General features: G+C 41.3%; 1 protein-coding gene across 3 annotated transcripts in view; it reads left to right on the forward strand.

The window, feature by feature from the left end:
* ptprn2 (protein tyrosine phosphatase receptor type N2) overlaps positions 1–14946 on the forward strand; it is a 284202-nt gene that overhangs the window by 182444 nt on the left and 86812 nt on the right. For all 3 annotated transcript variants that reach the window (XM_014180659.3, XM_014180660.3, XM_014180658.3), the window contains exon 11: positions 8605–8669. In XM_014180659.3, coding sequence (XP_014036134.1) covers positions 8605–8669 — 65 coding nt within the window. The remainder of the gene's footprint in view (positions 1–8604; positions 8670–14946) is intronic.

Genomic DNA, 14946 nt, shown 5'->3' on the forward strand with positions numbered 1-14946 from the left:
TCATACAAATATTCCAAAACATGCATCCTGTTTGCAATAAGGCACTAAAGTAAAACTGGAAAGAATGTGGCAAAGCAATGAACTTTATGTCCTAAATACAAAGGCAAATCCAACATACCACATCACTGAGTACCACTCTTCATATTTTCAAGCATGGTAGTGTCTGCATCATGTTATGGGTATGCTTGTCATCGGCAAGGATTAGGCAGTTTTCTAGGATTAAAAAATGAATAGAGCTAAGCATTGGCAAAATCCTAGAGGAAAACCTGGTTCAGTCTGCTTTCCAACAGACACTGGGAGACAAATTCACCTTTCAGCAGGACAAAAACCTAAAACAGAAAGCCAGATATACACCAAGACGACATTGAATGTTCCTTAATGGCCTAGTTTCAGTTTTGACTTAAATTGGCTTGAAAATCTATGTCTAGCAATGATCAACAACCAACTTGACAGTTGAAGAATTTTAAGAACAATAATGTGAAAATATTGTACAATCCAGGTGTGCAAAGCTCTTAGTGACTTACCCAGAAAGACTCACAGCTGTAATCGCTGCCAAAGGTGATTCTAACATGTATCGACTCAGGTTTGTATGCTTATGTCAATGAGATATTTATTTTATTTGCAATACATTTGCAAAAAAATATGAAAACATGTTTTCACTTTGTCATTATGGGGTATTGTTTGTAGATGGGTGACAAAAACATCTATTTAATCCATTTTGAGTTCAGGCTGTAACACAAAGTCAAGGGCTATGAATTCTTTCTGAAGGCACTATATGTGTTTGTGCCAACTGTCAGTGGAAGTATTGCACCAGTTTAAGTGATTGATGGTTATGTTGTCAAAGGTTAAGCATCAATATTGACACTGTCAGTTCTGCAATTCTAAGTAAGTTTATGGGACAAAGAGTTGCTCTGTAGGGCCTCCCGAGTGGCTCAGCGATCTAAGGCACTGCAGTGCAGTGCTAGAGGCGTCACTACAGATCCGGGTTCGAACCAGGGCTGTGTCGTAACCGGGAGACCAATGAGGCGGCACACAATTGGCACAGCGTTGTCCGGGTTAACTTCTTAGTGATCCCTTCACGCGCGGATTGATTTGACAACACCCAGTGAAATAGCAGCGTGCCAAATTCAAAAACAGAAATACACATAATAATAATTCATAAATCATACAAGTGTTATACATCGGTTTAAAGATGAACTTCTTGTTAATCCAGCCACAGTGTCAGATTTCAAAAAGGCTTTACGGCAAAAGAAAACCATGCGATTATCTGAGGACAGCGCCCAGCATAACAACACATGAAAATCAGATTTCAACCCGCCAGGCGCGACACAAAAGTCAGAAATAACTATATAATTCATGCCTTACCTTTGAAGATCTTCTTCTGTTGGCACTCCAATATGTCCATTAAACATCACAAATGGTCCTTTTGTTCGATAAATTCTGTCGTTATATCCCCAAAATGTCCATTTATTTGGCGCGTTTGATTAAAAAAACACCGGTTCCAACTCGCCCAGCATGACTACAAAATATCGAATAAATTACCTGTAATCTTTGTCCAAACATTTCAAACAACTTTCCTAATCCAACTTTGGGTATTTTAAAACGTAAATAATCGATAAATTTAAGACGGGATAAACTGTGTTCAATACCGGACGAAAACAAAGAAAGTGCGTTCCAGGTTGAGCGCATCAAAACATTAGAGAGCACTAGGCTGGACCCTCATTCTGAACAGCCGTACTTCTTAATTTCTCTAAAGAAAAACATCAACCAATTTCTAAAGACTGTTGAAATCTGGTGGAAGCTATAGGAACTGCAAGCATATTTCTATTAAAACGGGCTTACCATAGAAAACCAATCGAAAACAGATTGACCTCACAAAACATTTTCCCTGGATGGATTGTGCTCGGGGTTTCGCCTGCCAAATCAGTTCTGTTATACTCACAGACATTATTCAAACAGTTTTAGAAACTTTAGAGTGTTTTCTATCCAAATCTACCAATTATATGCATATCCTAGCTTCTGGACCCGATTAGCAGGCAGTTTACTTTGGGCACACTTTTCATCCGGACGTGAAAATAGTGCCCCCTAGCCTTAAGAAGTTTTAAGGGAGTGTTTGGCTAGCTGGGATGTCCTTGTTCCATTGCGCTCTAGCGACTCCTTGTGGCCGGGCGCATGCACGCTGACTTCGGTCGCCAGCTGTACGGTGTTTCCCCGACACACTGGTGCTTCTGGGTTACTAGCAGTTACTTATATAGCATATTGTATAAGAAAATAATAGCATACTCTGATGTGGCTATGCCAAATGGTTACACTAGTTCATTTAGCAGACAAGATTTGCTTATAATTCCGTGGGATTATTTTGTAGTATGAAGAATACAAATGAACAAATATAAATATTTTCTCAGAACGATTTGATGGGGGTGCGCACATGCGGCTATTCTGTGTTGAGCGGTTAACAAAGAAATAGGTTCTCCTATATGCTTAATTTAGAGTTATTAATGTAACTTCAGTTGTTCTACAAATATTGGGCAATATGTTTTGATTTTTAATACATAGTTCGGCTGCATGATGAGACTCTAATAATGATTTGAAAAAGGTTGTTTGAAAGGCATGAGCTCTGCTTTGTTTTTGCACAGGCTGTACATACTCCAATAGTCGCTCATTCACAATTTAACAAGCACTTGATAATGCCTCAAATTTCACGGCAGCATCCCCTTTGTGGCTGTAATGACAGCTTGGCACATTCTTGGCATTCTCTCAAACCAGCTTCATGAGGTAGTCACCTGGAATGCATTTCAATTAATAACAGATGTGCCTTTAAAAAAGTTAATTAGTGGATTTTCTTTCCTTAGATTTTATAGCTATACAGGAATCCCTTGCTGATTTAAAACTTGTGCTTAATACGGGTAAAAGAAAATACATGTTGTTTTGGAAGAATGTTTCAGATGAACTACACGTTCACTCATTAGATGGTTCTCCAATCGAACGTGTTCCCGCAGATAAATATTTAGGCATTTGGATTGATATGGATTTGACATTTAAAAAACATATACCATAGATGAGCTGGTTAAGAAGTTTAGATTTAAAATTGGCTTTTTCTACAGAAACAGATAATGTCTTTCTCCAAGCAATAGGAAGCAGATTATTCAGTCAACATTTAATCTGTTCTTGATTATGGTGATATTATTTATCAAAGTGCAGCTGCTACTACTCTTAAACCCTTGGATGCCATCTACCAGTGCAGAATACAAATAATATATGATGTCATCTATGTAAAGAGAACAATATCTGTGAACTATTTTGCATTTCAAAAGCTGGTCAAAGAGATTGGTAAATGTGCAATATACAATAAATATGTAATTTTTCACAGTTGTTGATTTGATGGCATCTCTGTGCTACAGAGGCAGATCGAGGTATATAAAAAAATTATCATTCCATCCCCCTGATTATGACTGAAAAATGGAACGGTGGGCGATGCATCTCATCTGTCTCTGGGATCGGATGCATCCATCCTTCCTTCTCTAGATCCCCATCTCCCTCTCTTTAACTCTCTCTCTCTGAGATAGCTATCCAGCCTTTTTTTATCCCCCTCTCCCTCCCCCTCTCTCGCTCCTTCTCTTTCGGAGATACAGTAGCTATGCACAGACAGCCTTCATATGTGCAGCAGGGGAAAGTGACGGGCAGAATGGCAGCTTTAATATTGGAGTGATTGCCACCGATAAGGGTAACGGCTGTGGAGAGGCGTGAGTGTCATCCCTCCCTCCTTCGCAAATAAACACTTTCATTTTGTTTGCCGGAGAGATGGATGTGCTGAATAGACAACCTGAGGAGCAGCGGAGGGAGGGAGGAGATAGATGGGAAGGATGGGGATGCATATTCAGTATTAAAAGATCAGTCAGAGGGGTTCGTGAAATATGCATTTTGTCATCTACGCCTCGTGTCTTGCCGGAGCAACAACAACGCTGACCACCGTGCCGACTCAAAATGCAAACCTGACAAATTGTGATCTGTATTATATTCATAGTCATATTTTCATGGGAAATTACATAAAATGCATAGTAATATTCCATCTGTCTAGATAATACGGACAACTTCAACATATTCATTGTGTCAGAATCAGTGATGAACAATGCCTGAATATTGTCCTCTGTTTTACACAGACAAAATCAATAGATCTGTATAGAGGTGTAAGGTTGCTTCCCAAAAGGCATTTGGGATGCAAGAAATGTCTAGTGTAAGTGTGCAATTTGGCCAAGGACACTGAGGCATCAGATTGCTGATTAAATTGACCTCCTTTTCCAAAACTCCTTCAGACATCTTGACTTCTCAGGATGGGGCTGGAGGCTGGGTGGAGAGGCCACTTGTTACTATTTTATGATATGTGTTGCGTTTGAATTATTCCCATCTTCCCCTCCAACTCAAGTCAGCAGTTCAAATTATGTTTTCCTGTAGTGACTTTTCTATTTTTTGTGGTAACACTTTACCTTAGGATAATAACATTAAGGGTACCTTAATGTAGAGTGTTACCATTTTTGTTAATACACAAACTAAGAGGCTAAAGCTGTTAGATTTTCCATTGGTTTTAGATTGTGTTTAATTTGACACAGGGCAATAAGACAGCGTGACCAAAAAGATGATGTGAACAGCTGGGGAGCTGAAATCCGCATATCAGAAATAAAACGAGGGAGACACAGGCAATTGCTAATTAAAATCAGTGGAAAAACAACTTGAAAATTAGACTTCACATCAGTTTTCACAGTCTGTCTTAAATATTTTGGACGTTAAAAATGAATAATATGGTTGCAGTATAACAGCAAGAAGTAAACTTAATCTGGGTTTGTGTTTATTCTGTAAATGACTCCAGCTATAGGAACAGAGAATGTGAAACATCTCAGAAAGCTCATGCCAAGCATGAATCCCTGTGGACCTTTACAATTGCCAATTATTGCACATGATGAACCCCATGTATTTTCATTTAAATTTCCTAAAGCAAGAAGTAGTGGGCTGCCGGTCGATGAGTTGGAAGTTAATCTAGAGGTAAAAAGATAGTGACCTTCAGGCTTCTTTGTTTTTAGCATACGCTAGATCTTTTCAGCTTGTCAGTCAAACTGGAACGGTATCCAAGCCAATAGATAGAAGGTAGACTGTGTGTTGATGTAAGGCTCTTCGCAGTGTTTTGACTGGCTCTATACTCATCCTCAGCTCCCTGAGGGGTCCTCATTAAGACTAAACGCTGAGGGTGACCTTTCCGTCGCCCAACTCCCCCCACCCAGCTGGCCCTAATTACCTCCCTCATTACCCCCTCTGAAATAAAACACAGATCCAAGATGGCTGCCTCATTACCCCCTCTTAAATAACACCAGCACCACCAGGTTGAACCAAGATGGCTGCCTCATTAGCCCTTCCTAAATAACACCAGCACCGCTAGGTTCAACCAAGATGGCTGCCTCATTACCCCTACTAAATAACACCAGCACCACCAGGTTGAACCAAGATGGCTGCTTTTCCCCACAACTGATTTGCTATACTCTCTTTGTGATGTATGTTGGCCTAGTGGATCTCTGTACTGTGGATGTATCCCCCCTATTCCTTCACTCTTTCGCTCTCGCTTTCCCCCCAGTCTTAATTCCATAAGTCCTGACAGTATCATTTAGACGTCGCCATCGCTATGGTGATCACTGATGAGACGATAGGGTGATCAGCGCTTGCGGGATGTCGGAGAAGGAGAGGGAGAGAGAGAGAGGGCTGTAAGTAGCCCTCCTAATGATGGCACTAAAGTAACATGCTTCATTATTTGGAATGCTGCATAAATTGAGCTGTGCATGGAATCATTGGGATTGATTAAAATACTAATTAAACAGGTCTTTGCAGAATTTGAGGAGTGAAGTAAGGTTCAGCTCTTCAGGGTAATTTGCATACCCTTCATCTGGGTAAATGGGATTTAAAGGACCCTCTCTCATTCTCTTTCCCTGGCTCTCCCTATTTCTCTTCTCCCCCTATTTCCTGGTACATTCACATGCTAACAAACTCAATTAAAATTATACTCTATTCACCATATTATTTGGCATAATCTATTAAGACCCCTTTGATTTTGTTTTTCAATATAAATGTATCCATCAAAGCAAGAGATTCAAAGGGTAGACATGACCAGAATAAAACAAAGTCTGCCAAGTGTAGATCTTAAATGTTGGACGTTCAGTCGCTGCGTCACTTACTTGGATTTTCATGACAATATCTTTGTTAAATATTGCATTTAGAACTAGCGTGGGAATACTTGAATTGATTAATAGATGTATGGATCAAACTCATAGTGTGATCCTATTAAGTACTGCAAGAACCAATAACAATTAATTATGCAGTACATCAACTAGCACTTTTACATTAAAATCATTTAACAATGTAAACATTCACTGGTGCCTCGGCAGCTGACTGTGTGCAAAGGTCTGGCCCCTAAACCACTTTAAGTTTTAGTAATTTAGCAGACACTCTTATCCAAAGCAACTTGGGTTAAGTGCCTTTCTCAAGGACATGACAAAAGATTTTTCACCTAGTCACCTCAAGAATTTGAACCAGCAACCTTTTGGTTACTAGCCTAACGCTCTTAACCGCTAGGCTAACTACCCCCCCCCCCCCCCCCCAAAAAAAAAAAAGTCCTCAGAGCTAGACACTGTACTGTAGGGTATTCTGTGATCATGTAGGGTGGTTGTGCAAACTCATTCAAAATCTCATCTGGTGTACCATAGCCAACAGTAAGTGTGACTTTGAACAGTCACTGATGAGTTTGGAGTTGGAGTTATTGGCTGACGAAGAGCTTCAGGTAGAAACGTTGCACAATAAACTGTGAGAGAATGAATCTATCTTTAATACACACTTACACTGTCACACACTCTTTCTCACAGTCTCCTGTTCCATTAAAGAACTGGAAGGTCAAACATGTTCTTCTGCGTCATTCATTCCTCTCACTAAAACACAAAAAAATATATATATACATACAGTACCAGTCAAAAGTTTGGACACCTACTCATTCCTGGGTTTTTCTTTATTTTTTTTACTATTTTCTACATTGTAGAATAATAGTGAAGACATCAAAATTATGAAATAACACATATGGAATCATGTAGTAACCCAAAAAAGTGTTAAACAATCAAAATATATTTTATATTTGAGATTCTTCAAAGTAGCCACCCTTTGCCTTGATGACAGCTTTGCATACTCTTGGCATTCTCTCAGGCAGCTTCATGAGGTAGTCACCTGGAATTCATTTCAATTAACAGGTGTGCCTTGTTAAAAGTGAATTTGTGGAATTTCTTTCCTTAATGCTTTTTAGCCAATCCATTGTGTTGTGACAAGTTAGGGGTGGTATACAGAAGATAGTCCTTTTTGGTAAAATACCAAGTCCATATTATGGCAAGAACAGCTCAAATAAGCAAAGAGAAACGTCAGTCCATTATTACTTTAAGACATGAAGGTCAGTCAATCCAGAAAATGTTCAAGTGCAGTCGCAAAAAACATCAAGTGCTATGATGAAACTGGCTCTCATGAGGACCGCCACAGGAAAGGAAGACCCAGAGTTGCCTCTGCTGCAGAGGATAAGTTCATTAGAGTTACCAGCCTCAGATTGCAGCCCAAATAAATGCTTCACAGAGTTCAAGTAACAGACACATCTCAACATCAGCTGTTCAGAGGAGACTGTGTGAATTAGGCCTTCATGGTCAAATTGCTACAAAGAAACCACTACTAAAGGACACCAATAAGAAGAAGAGACTTGCTTGGGCCAAGAAACACGAGCAATGGACATTAGACCGGTGGAAATCTGTCTGATGTGTCCAAATTTGAGATTTTTGGTTCCAACCGCTGTGTCTTTGTGAGACGCAGAGTAGGTGAACGGATGATCTCCGCATGTGTGGTTCACACCATGAAGCATGGAGGAGGAGGTGTGATGGTGTGGGAGTGCTTTGCTGGTGACACTTTTGGTGATTTATTTACAATTCAAGGCACACTTAACCAGCATGGCTACCATAGCATTCTGCAGCGATGTGCCATCCCATCTGGTTTGCGCTTAGTGGGACTATCATTTGTTTTTCAAACAGGACAATGATCCAACACACCTCAAGGCTGTGTAAGGGCTATTTGACCAAGAAGGGGAGTGATGGAGTACTGGCCTCCACAATCACCCGACCTCAACCCAATTGACATGGTTTGGGATGAGCTGGACCACAGAGTGAAGGAAAAGCAGCCAACAAGTGCTCAGCATATGTGGGAACTCCTTCAAGACTGTTGGAAAAGCATTCCAGTTGAAGCTGGTTGAGAGAATGCCAAACGCGTGCAAAGCTATCATCAAGGCAAAGGGTGACTACTTTGAAGAATCTCATATATTTTGATTTGTTTTACACTTGTTTTACACTTTTTTGGTTACTACATACATTACTACAAGTGTTATTTCATAGTTTTGATGTCTTCACTATTATTATACAATGTAGAATGAAGTAAAAATAAAGAAAAACCCTTGAATGAGTAGGTGTGTCCAAACTTTTGAGTGGTAATGTATATAACAATTACACTCACACACAACTCTTGCCTTTTTTTTTGTTTCTCCCCATGTAGTTCAGCAGAAGAAACAGCTGGAGAAGGAGACTGGTGTGAAGATCCTGGAGGCTGGAGTCAGCGATGTAAGTCCTGTTCCATCATCTATCTAGTAAGCTGGGAACCACAGAACTATAATCATTGACTTAAATGGGGATGCCCTTTCTAATTATTCTATTTCTGTGCTGAGTATAGATTATTCTTAAGTCGGAAGTTTACATACACTTAGGTTGGAGTCATTAAAACTCGTTTTTCAACCACTCCACACATTTTTTGTTAACAAACTATAGTTTTGGCAAGTCAGTTAGGACATATATTTTGTGCATGACACAAGTCATTTTTCCAACAATTGTTTACAGACAGATTATTTCATTTAGAATTCACTGTATCACAATTCCAGTGGGTCAGAAGTTTCCATGCACTAAGTTGCCTGTGCCTTTAAACAGCTTGGAAAAATCCAGAAAATTATGTCATGGCTTTAGAAGCTTCTGTTAGGCTAATTGACATCATTTGAGTCAATTGGAGATGTACCTGTGAATGTATTTCAAGGCCTACTTTCAAACTCAGTGCCTCTTTGCTTGACTTCATGGGAAAATCAAAAGAAATCAGCCAAAAATGTTGACCTCCACAAGTCTGGTTCATCTTTGGGAGCAATTTTCAAACGCCTGAAGGTACCACGTTCATCTGTAGAAACAATAATACGCAAGTATAAGCACCATGGGACCACGCAACCGTCATGCCACTCAGGAAGGAGACGTGTTCAGTCTCCTAGAGATGAACGTACTTGGTGCGAAAAGTGCAAATCAATCCCAGAACAACAGCAAAGGACCTTGTGCTGGAGGAAACAGGTACAAAAGTATCTATATCCACAGTAAAACGAGTCCTATATCGACATAACCTGAAAGGCCACTCAGCAAGGAAGAAGCCACTGCTCCAAAACAGCCATAAAAAAGCCAGACTACGGTTTGCAACTGCACATGGGGACAAAGATCATACTTTTTGGAAAAATGTCCTCTGGTCTGATGAAACAAAAATAGAACTGTTGGGCCATAATGACCATCGTTATGTTTTGAGGAAAAAGGGGGAAGCTTGCAAGCCGAACAACACCATCCCAACCATGAAGCACAGGGGTGGCAGCATCATTATGTGGGGGTGCTTTGCTGCAAGAGGGACTGGTGCACTTCACAAAATAGATGGCATCATGAGGGAGGACAATTACCTGGATATATTGAAGCAGCATCTCAAGACATTAGTCAGGAAGTTAAAGCTTGGTCGCAAATAGGTCTTCCAAATGGACAATGACCCCAAGCATACTTCCAAAGTGGAGGCAAAATGGCTTAAGGACAACAAAGTCAAGGTATTGGGGTGGCCATCACAAAGCCCTGACTTCAATCCTATAGAAAATTTGTGGGAAGAACTGAAAAAGTGTGTGCGAGCAAGGAGGCCTACAAACCTGACTTAGTTACACCAGCTCTGTCAGAAGGAATGGGCCAAAATTCACCCAACTTATTGTGGGAAGCTTGTGGAAGGCTACCCGAAATGTTTGACCCAAGTTAAACAATTTAAACTCAATACTACCAAATACTAATTGAGTGTATGTAAACTTCTGACCACTGGAAATGCGACGAAAGAAATAAAAGCTGAAATAAATAATTCTCTCTACAATTATTCTGACATTTCACATTCTTAAAATAAAATGGTGATCCTAACTGACCTAAAACAGGGTATTTTTACTAGGATTAAGTGTCAGGAATTGTGAAAACTGAGTTTAAATGTATTTGGCTAGTTCCGACTTCAACTGTATATTGAATACAATTTTTGTAAGATTGTATCATTAGATCTTACCAAGTAAAATCCCTAAAGAGAATACTGAGCTTGTCCTCCCAACACCCCAACATGCAACATCATTGTAAAGGAACTTAACCAAACCTGAAATGTTCCAGATCTCTGTACACTGCGCTCTGATTTGATTTGACTGGGGTGTTCTCCAGGGATATGGATCCAGATGTGGCAACTTGGCATTTAATCACCACGCTACCTTCTGCTACCATCCATACCGCCTGCATCCTTTATGAGGCTGCCATTATGCAACCAGACATTGATCTTGAGCCGAAATGAATGCCAAATGTATTTCCTGTTAAACGTGTCGCTTTGATACACATCCTCTGTATTCATTTCCTGTCCTCCTTAGGATCGTTGGTTCCCATGGAGAATAAAGAACAACAAGACAAAGCGCAGTGCGTTTTGACACTTTAAATAGCAGATGATAGTGGCTCAGGGAAGGAACAATAAGCGGATTATCTGGAGAGCTGTCACTTTGTGGCTACCCAAAATTAAGAGCAGTGCAGAAGTATACTTAAGATGAGCGTGGGCATGAGAGCAGGGGAGATGTGCATTCATTCATTGGTGACGCTGCTAATAGATATTCAAATGTAGCTAGCAATGTGCATATTGGAGGTGAGGATCTAATCAAGCAGCCATTGATGCGCTGGAGTCCTCCTAGCAGACCCGCGTCTAAATGAGTTTTTCTATGGAAATGAGACAGACAGCGATGGCACTGTGAGCCATGAAGATTATCACGAGGCATGCTGGGAACTAAATGGATGTGGCCTGTGTGTGTGCTGCTGCCGTCGTCAATGGCAACAGGCATAACATAGTCGGGAGCGTTTTCCTTGGTCAATCCTTCACTCGCTGTCCTCCTATGGCCATCTCTGTCACACGTTCTCTACATTTGCTTGTTGTTTTATTTTATCCCTATTTCTTATGTTTATGCGTTTACCTCCCTCTTTTTTTACCCGCCCTCTTTCCTTTCCTTTACCTCATCTACATTTCACTCGTCCTCTATCTGCCTGACTCTCTTTTTCTCCTCTTACTCCATCTTCATTCTTGTTCAACACACAGAGTGCACAAGGCAAACATTGATGGAAGGCTGTGGTTTGTCATATTGGACCTATTTGTAGATAATTAGCTGCAGGTAGCCTAGTGGTTAGAGCGTTGGACTAGTAACCGAAAGGTTGCAAGATCGAATCCCCGAGCTGACAAGGTAAAATTCTGTCGTTCTGCCTCTGAACAAGGCAGTTAACCCACTGTTCCCAGGCCGTCATTGAAAATAAGAATTTGTTCTTAACTGACCTGCCTAGTTAAATAATGGAAAAATGATAAGTTCTCTGTGGAAACCAGAGCGAGGGCGGGATCTATCTTTTACCCCAGGAGTGGGAAATCAGAGACAGACGGGTGTGTGTGTGTGTGTGTGTGTGTGTGTGTGTGTGTGTGTGTGTGTGTGTGTGTGTGTGTGTGTGTGTGTGTGTGTGAGAGCTCATGGGTGTATGTGTGCGCCTGTGTATGTCTCAGTAACTATGCATTAGCCTTCAAAACACAAGACCAATGTGTGCATAAATTGACAAGGAAAGTAAATGAGAATAAGTTAATAAAGGCACAACCAGTTAGATGTTATGGGGTTTATATCATGTCGTAAGAGATCAAATTGGAGGAGTCCTCCACTATAGCACAGGCTTACATCAGAAAGTGCCTGCTCTTGCATGGAACCAACCAACCTGGTATCCTTAAAGAGTATTGAGAGTGGAGCTGACACAGGGTGCGTCCCCATTGGGCTCCGGTCTAAAGTAGTGCACTATGGTGATATGGTGCAATTTGGGACACAACCAGAGCCTCTCCGTCCTGTCCTCACCCTGTCTGTCTTTGTTAAAAAGGGGACAAATGACAAAACAGCTTAGGAAGATGTCCTGATAACACGGACGTCGATAGCAGAAGATGTCGACGAAGATAAGCTAATGTCAAAGTGAGGAGATGGGACGCTAATCGGTAGACTTCATAATATCTGGTCCTCCTATAGATTTTCCAGAACCCGTTTTCTTAAAAATATCCCTATTTTGCAACTCATTAGCTACATTTGCTACCCTATTTAAGTAATTACACTTTAATAAGCTTGACATTTTGTAAGTCATTTAAGTTGCGGTTATGTTTTATCAAGGAGATAGATTGCTGTCCAGATCACATTAGTGTCTCCATAACAGCACTCCTGTGAATGTGAAAAACTATCTTAGGGAAAAGCGAGAGGGGCAAGAATGGTAATAGGAGAGGGGCGGTAGAAAGCCTAATATATACAATGTTTTTGTTCATCTCAATTCCAGCACTCTATCATCAGTGTTTATCACTAGGGATGTGAAATGTCGACATTGACAGTAAATGAAAATCCTACAGAGAATATAAATGTGCATACACCTCACAGCACCACCAGGCAGCCGGTTGGAGAATCAGCCTCTAGTACAGATCATACCATACAGTTTCAGCAGTCTTCCGTTTTGTGGAGAGATGTTCCTAAAAGGCACACAGAGCTCCGTGACTGTGCATCCTCTCCACTTTTCATCCTCCCGTCCTGTTCGTGTTCAGGAGGGGTCGAGGAGTCACTGCGCATCTGGAGTGTGAGTGTGAGTGTGAGAGAGAGAGCGTGAGCGAGCGAGAGATGGCGCAGGACCCGAGGGTTGCAGACTCCTGCTGCAATGGTTTGCGTTAGCCAGCAGTATGCAGAGATAGACACAGTGTGGCTGGTTCCAGTGGGGGTTCTGAGGAGGGGGACGGGTGGGTAAGTGGCTGGGGGACAGGGCGGGGTTGGGAGGGGTGGTGTCTCGGTCAGACGTCCTCGCTGGGTTGCCTGGAGAGTCCTGACAGACAGCCGCCGCCTCTGGTGTCACCACCCACACCCCTCCCCAATGCACATACACCCCTCCTCACACCCCTCGGCCTATCCACAGGTGAGATGATGATGCTGTCATTATCTCCTCCTGAAAAGAAAGAAAATATGATAAATAATGAATCACAAAATGGATGTTAAAAGGTGGCACCATCACAGTGGAAGACCATATATCGTGTTCTTCAATACAACAAGATCACTGAGGGTTTCTCATTTGAGCAGTGTTATTTTAAAATCATTGCTTTTACATTAATAGCGGCTGTTTTTTAAGAATATATGTTTATCAGCATACCAGTTGTCTTTTTTATCAGTACTTCTGAATACAGTGTAAAGGCATCCGCATACATATGTTCTGTTTGCTCCTAGCAGAACTCAGCTATGGTAAAGCGAACATCTGTGCTCGCAAACTCCCTAAAGACCTTCGCTTGAAAATCGAGAAAAAAAGCGGCAATATTACTCTTGTTTGTCCCTCTTGAGCCACCGTAGCAACAGCATAGCCATAACACTTCCTCAAAATAATCTGTAATTAATTTGGACTTATTTGCCGAGGAGCTCTTAGTCACGCAATTTTACATCTAGCTAAGATGTTTGCTGCAGTACTTCTCAAGTGAAAAAATGTGCATGAAAACTAATAGCGTACTGCAGACATTAGGGCCTAGCTGCTGCGCTCTCTCCTCTCTCTCGTTGAATGACAGCAAACACTTCATTGAGGAATCCCATCCATAGTTCCCATCCCTAATGTTGCTCAATCACTGATGAATGGGCGTAAAATTCGGCTACCAAACTTGGACTTGCCTCATGAAAAACATTTGTGCGTGAACAGCAGGAAAATAAACTTTACGAATACCGAAACGAACAAAAACGTCACAAAATGTCGTCATAATATGTGCACAAACTGTTTAGACTGGGAAGCATGCGACAGGCTTTAGGGAGAGAAAGCTGGGCGTTTATAGTTGCCTGCCCGTATTAAACCTTCCCCATGTGATTAAGTTTGTGGGTAAATTGAGATTCATTGACATTTTGACAGAAGCCTCATGTTTTCGATAACTCCTGTAAACTGCTTATGTGGAGAGGCACTCATTAACCACAGAACTCCCTGAGCTGCACGTCAACTGATTACTCAACCACCAATTGTAAATTATATATGGCAGGCAAGGATCTCCGCACAGGGTTGTGTGTGTGTGTGTGTGTGTGTGTGTGTGTGTGTGTGTGTGTGTGTGTGTGTGTGTGTGTGTGTGTGCGTGCGTGCGTGCGTGCGTGCGTGCGTGCGTGCGTGCGTGCGTGCGTGCGTGCGTGCGTGCGTGCGTGAATGTTTTGCATATGATGTGTGCTGTTAGGGATGTCTATGTGTCTATGCATATAACATACATTAACGAGACTTGTATACATGTGTTCACATCCCTTACAGATAAAAAAACACATGAATTTCACATGTGAACACGTGAAGTGTTCCAAAAACACGTTTTCATATGATCATATGGGATCTTATGTAAAGTTAATGTGATAACATGAAACTACACCTGTGAAAACGTGATTTTCCACATGTGAAATCCTGTGGTTTTTCTGTTTGTGGTCTGTGTATCATTGTGTCTGTTTACTTGTGATGGCTTTCGCTGCGGAATTGCTGGAACCTTTAAGGATTTCCATTCGAT

Source organism: Salmo salar, chromosome 29 (genome assembly GCF_965601325.2).
Source record: "Salmo salar chromosome 29, fSalSal1, whole genome shotgun sequence".
Classification (NCBI taxonomy): Eukaryota; Metazoa; Chordata; class Actinopteri; order Salmoniformes; family Salmonidae; genus Salmo; species Salmo salar.